This window comes from Neovison vison, chromosome 3 (genome assembly GCF_020171115.1).
Source record: "Neovison vison isolate M4711 chromosome 3, ASM_NN_V1, whole genome shotgun sequence".
Lineage (NCBI taxonomy): Eukaryota > Metazoa > Chordata > Mammalia > Carnivora > Mustelidae > Neogale > Neogale vison.
The window spans coordinates 25,998,551-26,009,380 of NC_058093.1; the positions used below are offsets into that span (position 1 = coordinate 25,998,551).

At 42.6% G+C, this 10,830-nt stretch overlaps 1 protein-coding gene across 12 annotated transcripts in view; it reads right to left on the minus strand.

Annotated features, from left to right (window-relative positions):
* The window catches only part of FN1 (fibronectin 1), a 66,737-nt gene extending 56,230 nt beyond the window's left edge, over positions 1 to 10,507 (minus strand). For 8 of the 12 annotated variants that reach the window (XM_044241556.1, XM_044241558.1, XM_044241553.1 and 5 more), the window contains exons 1-7: positions 10,170 to 10,402; positions 9,065 to 9,193; positions 8,006 to 8,143; positions 6,496 to 6,627; positions 5,158 to 5,295; positions 2,872 to 3,030; positions 546 to 737 (exon numbers count right to left, since the gene is read on the minus strand). In XM_044241556.1, coding sequence (XP_044097491.1) covers positions 546 to 737; positions 2,872 to 3,030; positions 5,158 to 5,295; positions 6,496 to 6,627; positions 8,006 to 8,143; positions 9,065 to 9,193; positions 10,170 to 10,317 — 1,036 coding nt within the window. In that variant the 5' untranslated portion in view covers positions 10,318 to 10,402. Of the gene's footprint in view, positions 1 to 545; positions 738 to 2,871; positions 3,031 to 5,157; positions 5,296 to 6,495; positions 6,628 to 8,005; positions 8,144 to 9,064; positions 9,194 to 10,169 lie in introns of all 12 variants that reach the window. The other 4 variants (XM_044241560.1, XM_044241559.1, XM_044241555.1 and 1 more) reach the window with 2 other exon arrangements.
* Between the last annotated feature and the right edge of the window lie 323 nt (positions 10,508 to 10,830).

Consider the following 10,830-nt stretch of genomic DNA (forward strand, 5'->3'; position numbering starts at 1 on the left):
CCCCAATTGTAAAGGTATGTTAATACAGGTTCATTAAGAATGCTGCTTAAGGTATACTGGAGGGATACAGATGACGCTGTTGGTGCCTTAATGAACACATGAGGTTCCTCTAGGGAAAAGTCAAGTGTCCCGAATGTTCCTGCTATCATTACTACTGCTTTCTAGCCCAGAGAAAATGCATTAGGTTGTTGAGGGAAGTTTACACTGCGAAGCTCCAGAAACTGGCGATTTAGAGTTTAAAATATGGTTGATTTGCTATTCAGAAGGCAACCCTCTTGTAACAACATTTTAGACAAATAAAGATAATACGTAGCAGCTGAATTCCCACTACAGGAAAGAAACTACATAGATTAAAAAGATTAGAAGAAAATATATGAAATGCCAACCCTGGTTGTTATCACAGGGTAGAAAGATTATAAGCTTTTCTGGTTTGTTTTACTGTTTCTCTCTTTCTCTCTTTCTTTTTTGGTAGATGAATGTATTGCCTTTCAAAAATTAAGTAATGAGAAGTTATCAGTACTATTTTTTGAAAAGTCAATGCAGACCTGTCTCTTGGCAGCTGACTCCATTGCCCAGGCAAGTGCAAAGCATTTGCTTATTTCCTTGGGTCTTCAGCCACTGCATCCCCACAGAGTAAACCACACCACTGTCTGTGACACAGTGGCCGTACGGAGCAGGTTGGGGGTGAGGCTGGGGCTGGTAAATGGCCGTTCGGACATCTGTGAAGGGGCCAGATCCTAGGAGCATGAGAAAAAGCAGTTATAAACCCGGATAAGAGAAAACAAATAAACTCTTCTGGACTTGGGATCCTCAGAGTCCCACACAGATCACTCTGAAATCCATGGTGTTACTGACCTGGAACTGAAAATAAATGCTCCTCCCTTTCTGCATTAGCTTCTACACACTCAGCCTGGGAAATAATCTGTAGGAGTCCACCAAATGGTCACCATCTTCCAGCTCATCTGGAGCTATTGGGATTACATTTCTAAATCCCAGACATCATCCGGTCAGTCAACAGAGCAGATGCCCTCAACAATTCCTCACTCACTCCAGGAAGCTCATGGTACTCTCCTTCATAATCCTCCACCACTAAGTTCCTTCCACTTCCTTCTTTGCTCTATGCCTCATCTCCCCATTCCCTCATGTACCCTGTGCTGTCTTCATGCCTCTCCCTTCTCCTCACCCTTGCTCTCTTAGCAGCTCCCATGAGTTCACTATCACTGAACATTTCTCTTCCCAATATTGTTTTTGAGAAGTGCCTACCACTCTGTATGAGACCCATGGTCATCGGTTTAACTCTGAGTTCATCAGAGAATACCCCGGAATTCTCTAGAAGTTGCCCCTCCTTCCACATTTGGTTTCTCCCCAAGATTATTTGGGAATTTGCTTGTTGTGTTTCTAAAACCAATCAATTCTCTTAACATAACTTTCCTTTCAGAGTAAGACAACAGAATATGTTGATTTTTTCTTTAAGCTTTAGGAAATCTGTTCTTGCAAAGGCCAGGCCTGTAGAAGAGTCAGAACTGACACCAGGATAACGGGTAGATTGAATTCACCATCTACCTAAGTGTTGCTCAACATGAGAACCCAAAGACACTTCACAAACGACAGGTCCCAAGGCCACACCCATGGGGGAGGTGGCATTTGTATTAATATACTCCACTGAAGAGGTACAATGCAAGGCAACGTAAAGATCCTACAGGAGGATGTACCATTTTTTTTATCCCAGTGTTTGTCAACCTTTTTGAATAGCAGAAACTTTTCTGTACACTATTCAAAATATTAATAGAAATAGACAACATTTATTGAAACTTTACCCCTTCAAACCCCAACTACCCTCTTAAACTATTTCAGGAGATTGATATTTGTATTTGTTTCTTTCTTTGGATGACAGTAATTTCACTGATAATAATCAAATAACTCAAAGAGACTATCAACTCTAATCTTGTTCACCTTCAGAAGTGCTCAGAACAAGATGAAAACTCATCAAAAGGAGAAAAATATAAATAAATAACTAATATTTTTAGCTAAATGACTGACTGATAAAGGGCTAAGCAACAATGCTAGTACATTATGTAGTGAAAACCTGATGAGAACATATTAGGAATGGTAGCAAGTACACACCCTCGAGTATCATATTGCTGTCTTCAGACTCTTACAAAACAAGCTAAAATGCAAAGATCTCATTCTTGCACTAGAAGTAATAAAAACTTCTTTTTTGTTGTTTTAAATGCTTAGACATTATGTCATTCATTCTCATCTCTAGGCCTCCTCCGAATTTCTCAAATTGTGAATGCCAATACATGAAGAAAATGATTGTACATTATTTTATGGAATGCAACGAAGTCCGCTGGAGCATGGAAACCACACATAAAGGATTGTTTCCGCTGCAAAGAGAGCTGAATGTCAGGACAAGGAAATATATTCCATTTGGCAAAAGAAGAAATGTACTTCTTTCCCTTGTCCTAGCAGAGGAATCATGTAGTCATGTAACTCACCATAACTCCTTCATTCCCATTAAAATCCCTTTTAGGTATTAAAAATGCATCTGCATGGGAATGTGTATGGGTGAGTATATATCTCCATAGAAATTGTGTAGGTTTTATAATATTAGCATTTCCTTAAAGGTCCATTTACACTCTTGGGGCTAAAACTGCTTCCACCTTCCCAAGACGTTTATTCTAATTTTTATTTAAATTTAAAAACTGATACTAAACAAAGTCTTAACGACCAACATCTGTAAATGAACTCAGATGTTTAGCAGAAACCCAGCAACTCATCCTCAAATGGCAGGTCAAAGGAATGATGGATTCGCAGAAATACGTTTTGAAATGACTTCCTGTTTCCGGCCCCACTAGCTCTGCGCCTCACCAGTGGATGTCGTCTGCACCGACGCGTGGCGCTCGCACTTCCACTCCCCTCGGCCGTTGCCCGTGCAGATGCACTGGAGAAGGTTCCCCCGATTATCCTTCTTGCTCCAAGTATCTCCAATTCGGTAGGATGTCCTGGTGTCCTGATCATTGCATCGGTCTGTTTCAGAAAGGAAGCATTTAAATATGCAAGTCAGGTCAGGTGGGGGCGGGGGTGAGGAGGGGGTAGGAGGGGAGGCACCAGGGCAGACCCCAAAAGAAGGTCATGGTTTAAAGTTTGGTGAGCTATATTTTGGTGATATGTTTATACATAATCCTGGTGTCACAGGATTCCATTTGTTCCTGCAGAAAGGGAGATGTGTGATTTTGTACGATTTAGTCTTGTTTCACTTCTCTGTTTGCCAAAATACTTTTTCGTCATCTTTCATTTGTTAATTGAAAAAAAAAATTGTTTTCACATTGGTCCTTTGATCAAATTCATTCTTTGGCTTTCTATTTTCCCCTCTCTTTCCTTCCCAGGCTCTCCCCGTTTTCTCCTGGTAATTACTACATGACTTTCCTTTCAACAGGGGTCCCTCATTAGAAATTAAGAAACAATAGAGGCAATTAGGTTTCGAAAGGTCTCCCCCAATTCCCTAAAGAATCTATAAAAAGATAACAGCATCTCTTTCTTCATTTGCTTTGTAAGAAAATTCAGGAGACTACCACTTCTTTGACTAAAATGTTCTCTTCTCTCCTTTCTCAACACACACCTACTTAAAATCATCAATAAAATGGTTTTTTTTAAATTGCTCAGTGGAATGGAGAAAGCTAAACTGCCATCAGTCTATGTGTTCAATTATCTGGCAAATAGATTGTTTCAGTCATAATCCAGTTTTGCCCATATGCTACAGTGAGAGAAGGAAGGATCTGATTTGTGTATGAATCAGAAAGTCACTGCCCTGGATGAGAGAAAATAATTAGACGGTTGAAGTAAGTCTACACAAATCACACCCACTTTGATCTATCATCAGAAGGGAGGTCTGGATAAAATATTATGGCTGCTTACAGCTTTTCCCCAAATCCCCAACTAGGAGGATGGTCTTCACTGAACCCCCATAGCACATTTTCAATATTCGTCTTAAAGCCCTTAATACTGGACCTTGTGGGAGATGAATACGTCTAAGCCTTTCTCATCTCCCTGACCGACTTACTAAGTACTCTTTGGAGGCTGGGCTAATGTCCAGTTCAGTTTTGCGGTCCTATACAGTCTTGTACACAGTATGCACTTACAAAATTTCATGGAATGAATGACTTTGCTTTGAGGAACTTTTCTCAAACTTGTTATTAGAAGAGCTTTGAATAATAGATGAGGGTTTGAGTCATTGCCACCAAGGTCTTGAAAGTCTAACGATCATAATAACATTTTAAATGCAAAAGATCTAATGAACCAGCAAGTTTCTGGGAAAGATTCTGTCAGAATTATTATCACTTTCTGTGAAAGACTCAAATTTGGATGATGAACCTTTTAAGATAGTTAAATACTTTAAACTCAATAAAGAAAATAGGTTCAATGTATTTAGATTTGATTTAGGATTTATTTATAACACCAATTGTTAATGGCTGTTTTGCTTCAATAAATTCTATAGTTGCTATTGGTTTGAAAGTTCAGAAAAGGAGCCTTGGGTCTCCAAAGCAACATGGGCCTAGAGGCAAACTTGGCAGGAACAGAAGAGGTACCAGAAGCCAGCTTCTTTATGGCACTAATAAGCCTATATAGAAGCTTTGGATAAGAGACACTGTCTTGAACCCCAGGTACTCACATAATTTTAACCTGTAAGTACTTTTTATTTTTATCAGTTTTGTCAATGAATATGCCTTATTTAAGTTTCAAACATAGAAGGAGACCTAAGACTTCAGAGCTTTGCCCCATTCTGTCAATAGTATCAACATACCCAAAGAGGTCTTTGCATGTTATTTTAATTATTTCTTTGTTCTTAATACTTGGAAAAGAGCTCAGTGATACTTTAGATCAAACATTCGCAACTAATCTTCAATTCCACAGCACATTTGGCCTTTGAATGAATATTTGGGTTCTTTCTTAGCAGCTGATAGCCTAAGACCTTATTAAAGGTCTTTTCTTTGAAGAAGCAAAATAAATTGATTGTGAATTTTTCTCGACGTCCAAATGTTACCAAAACCTGCTGGTGTATCAGGTGTGTGCCAAGTGACAGCACATTACAAGTTTCTCTAGGAATCCAGAAAACAATACCTGGCCTCATCTTGAGCATAAAGAGCTAAAACATACTTCTAGAAGTACAGGTGATACGTCCACTGCCTTCTCCCAGACAAGTACAATCCACCATCATCCAGCCTTGATATGGCTTTTCCCAGGTCTCTCCAACGACGTAGGAAGTCCCAGCAGCGTGATCAAAACATTTCTCAGCTGTAGGGAAATTTGGATGAAAAACAGGAAAAAAAAAAGTTATTTTGAACTGTGCAGTTTCCTTGTAATTTAAAGTGTATCGTGTAAGCAAAAATCCAGCCGCATTTTTTTTTAAGTGGTACTCTGTTCAAAAAGAAAGGCACGCCCTGTAACTAAGCACACAGTAAGTAACCAAAGTGAAAGAAAGATCAAGCCAAGCCGGCAGGCAGAATTCCTGTTCTCCTAATAAGTACATGGACTGGGTACATTCAGCTAGGACCACTGTTCACACCATTACTGGGGCGCAAACGATGCGTGTATGTGTTCGTCTGTGGGAAACTGCACAATTCTAATCTTAATTATAAATGCGTAAAAAAAAAAGACAAAGCTGTCGAAACTTTGATTTCTGGAAAAACAGCTACAACATAAAGCAAACGAAAAGCCTTTGAATTCACCAACAAGAAGTAAACACAGTACAAGTTATAGACAGAAACTCAGATTTGTGTTTATAGAATCCAACTGAAGACTGAGGTTAAAGCAGCTCAAAAATTTTCGTTGTGAAGAAAAAAATCCCTAAGGTGTGACAGAGAACACACAGCATTCTTTCGGTCCAGCATGTTCCAAGAAAGTAGTATGTCAAAAGCACCACTACGGGCTCTTGGGTGGCTCAGTCGATTAAGCATCTTCCTTGAGCTTAGATCATGATCCCAGAGTCCTGGGATCAAGTCCTGCAACAAGCTTCCTGCTCAGTGGGGAGTTTGCCTCTCCCTCTGCCCTTCCTCCCAACACCAGTTCTCACACACACTCTCCCTCTCAGATAAATATATATATAGATATATATATCTATATATATATATATTTTTTTTTAAGCGCCATTGTTTTTTCTTTCAAATAATTTACATCTTGACCAAGGGGAAATCTGAGACCAGGTATCAGACAAAAGAAATGACTTTTTCCTAAATCTTTCAATTCTATCTTGTGCTTTTGAAACAAAATTAAGACTTCCATCAATGCTTAGTACTTTCTGATCCGAGTCCTCCAGGACTTCAGGGCTATGAAGAATCCTAATCCTTTAGGACTATAAACTATTTCAGTATTTGAAAATTTCCATTTCATTCTTTTTTGAATTGGAATCCGGATCTTGTGGCCACGTGGCTTTGGGTTGACCCAGCACCGTGACTGTGCCTCCCCACGTCTCACTCATCTCTCAGAGACACACACCGATGGGCTTGCAGGTCCATTCTCCCTTCCCGTTGCCAAGACACACACACTCCAGCATGTAACCACCAGTCTCATGCGGTCTCCTCCAGGTGTCCCCTATCTTGTAGGACTGACCCCCTTCGTGGCAACGGTCTGTTCAAAACAAAAAGCAAATGTTAGAAACAGAGACAGAGAATATTAAAAAAAAAAAAAAAAAAAGAAAGGAAAGATCTCATGTTCCACCCATGTGCTAAGCAGGTACTTGGGTTAGACAAAGGGAGCACACAGAGGACAGCCTTCCCATCAGAGGCAGGGGAAAAGTTAATAGGGCTGGTCATTTGGGGTCATTCAATTAAATGTCTTGTTTAAGCCCGATGGGAAATCACACAGAAAACTGAATGGCAAAGCAAGAGGTCATCCATCCTGGCGCCTCGGAGAGATCACAGGAAATTGGGTCCTAAAGCAGCAGCAAAGAAAGGCTGGCAGGTATCCCCTCTCCACAGTCTCAGCAGGGTGAGCCTGACGGAATGAAAAGGCCACCTCACATCGGGCATAGCTTTCCAGCCTTCTGGAGTGGGAGAGCCCATATTTTACCAGAGATTAAAAAGGTCATATTGGAGGATATCAAACAGATGTCTACCTCCCAGGTAAGGAGATCTGGGTACTCTTCTAAGCTGTTTAACACAGTGGCACATCCAAAGGCTGAATGCCCACGAGACTACAAACACTATGGACCATGGACTCTTCAGCCTGCCAACACACTTGAATAAACCCTAATGTTAAATATGGGAAAAGCTGATTGGGTCTGTTCACAAGGGACTGCTTTGTTCTTTTGGACAGAAGCCTTTCAAGTAACTTACACTTAAAGGGTGGATTAAACAAACGAAATGCTTTGTTCATAGGGTCCACTGGTAATCCAGTGAATCACAGTGGAAAGTTGCCTTGACTAAACTAGAATTGATGAGAGTCAGCACAGTGCCCCAAGGTCCTTGGAAACACTAGTAGGCTAATCATTCCATAGATCTCCCCTGAGGTCAGAGAAATTAGCTTCCTGGGTAAAAACTATAGGTTTCAAAGAAACCAGACTATATCCATGAGATGGCAACAGGTCTCTCACTCACAAGCAAGAGCCGACCACGGAATGGCTAATTCACTCTTCCCGACCATCTTCCTAATCACTGCACATAATCACTTAATCAGTCTGGCTTGATTATAAATAATGTAATATAAATATAAATTTATATTACATATAAAATGAGGTAATATAAAACGGACAACTCCTCAGAACATTTCTGAGGAGTTGAAATGGAACTCCAGAGATTCCCTTGGTACTCCTAACTCCATACAGACTGCTTTCCCCCTGTGCACAGAACCATCTTCCAGAAGCACAGGGACCAGGTGGGTGACCACAGAAGAGCAACTGGTCCCCTGGGCATAAACCAGTCATGCATAACAGAAAGTGACAGCAAAGGCGATGGAGAAATTCACATATACGCTATCTTGGCATCAGCTCATAGAATGTCTTTCTTACTTGCAATGGTGCAGCTTATTCGCCCTCGCCCGGCTCCAATACAGGTACAGTCCCAGATCATGGAGTCCTTAGGTCGCTCGTAAGTGTCCCCCACTCGGTAGGTGTTCCCGGTGTACTTGTCAAAGCAAGTCTCTTCAGCTGAGGAGACAAGGAAAGTCCATGAGAGCCTCAAGTACGTAAAAGCTTTTCTATCCCACTAATCCCTTCCAAAGAAACACTCAGAGTCTTCCGTTCTGGGTAGCATGGTACAACCAAGTATGTAACAAACTTAAACGGGAGATCTGGATTCTACTCCAGGCTTTAACAAAGCTCAGCTTTCGAATTTTGACCAGTTCTCCACTTTTTTGGTAAGTGAATTTCTATTGTAAAGGATTCTCAGGACCTTAGGAAAAAAGCCATATTAAGTCCTACTTTCGGACTGGCTAGACTGTGAAGGAAGGTTTCAGATTCTGATCTCTGACTCAGATGGTCAAACCGAGGTCCACATGAAAAGCAAACAATCTGAAGAGCCCCACCATCCACCAGGTACTGTCATTTCTTAATGCTACTATTTCCATTCTAGCCTCATCAGGGCTTCTCTGGAGGAGTTGCGGTAATTACAAGAGAAACAGAACAATGGTCCTAAAAGAACAGGCACTTTGAAGTAAGTGGTTAGTGGTTTTCTTTGCAGCTGACAAATCACTTCACAGTTTAGTGCCCAAAGAGTTTTCCTGGCCCATAATCTTACAGTTTAAGATCTGAAATTCCTTTCTAATAAATTAAAATTTTATAAGCAATTTTTTTTGGAGGAGATTCACAGAATTTGTCCTTTTCTCTTCAATGGCTTTAGGACAATAAAACAAAAAGAAGACTCGGAACTACTTTGCGACACACTGGTTCTTCTGTTGTAAAGGTAGAAGTGACATGCGGAAGGCGAATAGGAGAACTTACTAACAGTTTTTAAAGAGGAAACGACAGATAATTCTATTGGGAAAATTTATAACCAATGCTAAGTTTAATTATCAGGCACCAGTTCTCCATATATTCAAAGATACTAACTGCCAGGCTCCCACCACTTACGTTCAGGTTTGCTCTCGCAGTTAAAGCCTCGGCTCCCTCCGTAACAGGTACAAACCAAGGCATTTCCCAGGTAGGTCCGCTCCCACTGTTGATTTATCTGATAGTGTTTCCCATTGTCGTAACAACCAGCTATAAATGATTGAAGAAAAAAAACAATTACATCTGCATCTTCTTTTTCCAAAGTATGGAATTTTCGTGCACAACTAAACTGATGAGACTAAGCAACAAACCTAGAAAAATAACTTAATCATGAGAACATCAGAATTAAAAACAGTACTCCACGAAAATATATAGAAATTAGCTATCTAAAGAGTTAACCATAATTTGTACACACAGATATTTAGGTATTCCTTTCTTTATTTTCTTTTAACTTAGATAAATGTTATTTACCATGATGTCATTTCCATCCGGCCAAGGGTCTCCATCAAAGGAACAGAAACATTTTGAAAAGCTGATACCTGGATTACTTTTAAAAATATGCAAGGACCTTCAATGCTTTGGGCGGGGGGAATAAATCAAAACGGACTTTAAGCAGTTTCTTTAGCCAAGGCTAAGGGAGGGTGTGTCTTTGCAAAACTGGAAGAGGAATTCCGATCTCAGTTCTTGGAGAAGTATCCCGAAGGGCCCCAAGCCACTGTGAACCAATTACAACTCTTCAAGTTAGTTAGGAACCACAGAGCTATCGAGCCACCCTCCTCCCACCCCCATTTAAAAAAAAAAAAAAAATTTAGCCAATCGTTTAGTAACAAAGAAAAGTTGAGACTTAAGAGCCGCACTAATCCCAAATGGAAAGTCTGAAGGCATACATCACTTCCCTCTTTAAAGTAAGCTTGGATGAATGCATAGGAGGACGACTTGAATAAGCGGAGTTGACAAGAGCGCCGCGGGACATCGCAAAACCCCTGTCCTCCAATGCCTGTGTTTATTCTGAGGCTTTCGAAACTAGCCTGCTCCACCTACGAGCCTTTTGTGTCCGGAGCCGGTCGCCCTCATTAAGGCGAGCACACGCGCCGCACACGCGCGCGCTCAGAACTTCAGCCCAACTTTGGGTGGCCTCGGGTCCCATCCCCGCGACAGCCGGTTTCAGCCCGCGGTCAGTACTCACGCTTGCTCTGGCTGACAGCCACGGGGCTCTGGGGCTGAACGATTTGCTGAGCCTGCCTCTTGCTCTTCGAGGCTCCGGTGGAGGGCACCGCTGTCCCCAGGGACAGGACGGCCAGCAGCAGCAGCCGGGGCCCCGGACCCCTGAGCATCTTGAGACGGTGCGGGGAGAGACACCCTCACCAGAACGGAAGTTGCCACCAAGTTTGGCTCCCTTTGCAACCTGCGGGAAGACGCGAGTTGATGCCCCCAAGAAAGCGGGGGCCAGGGGACGGGGAAGGGGACGACTGGAGGGACAGAGGGGAAGAAGAGGACGAGGGAAGTTGTGGCTGCCGGTCCCCTCTCCCGCGCTCGCGCCTGGGGCTCCCTCTCTTCCCCCTGCAGAGCGCAGCCGGCGCGGGCGGCACAGTCCCGAGCGCCGGGGTTTATATGGGACGGTCCCCTCCCGCCCCCCGCGAGGCCCCGGGCGCCGCGGAGGAGGGACGGCCCGGCTACCCCCACCCTCGGGCCGCCGCCGCCGCCGCCGCCGACCGCGCGCGGATTGGCCCGGGCTCCGGGTGACGTCAGGGGGACTGTGGGTTCGCCGCGAACAAAAGAGATGCTGATCGCCCGCCAGGATTGGGGCTGGAGAACTTTTTTTCGGTTTCCTTTGCGGTCGTCAAACT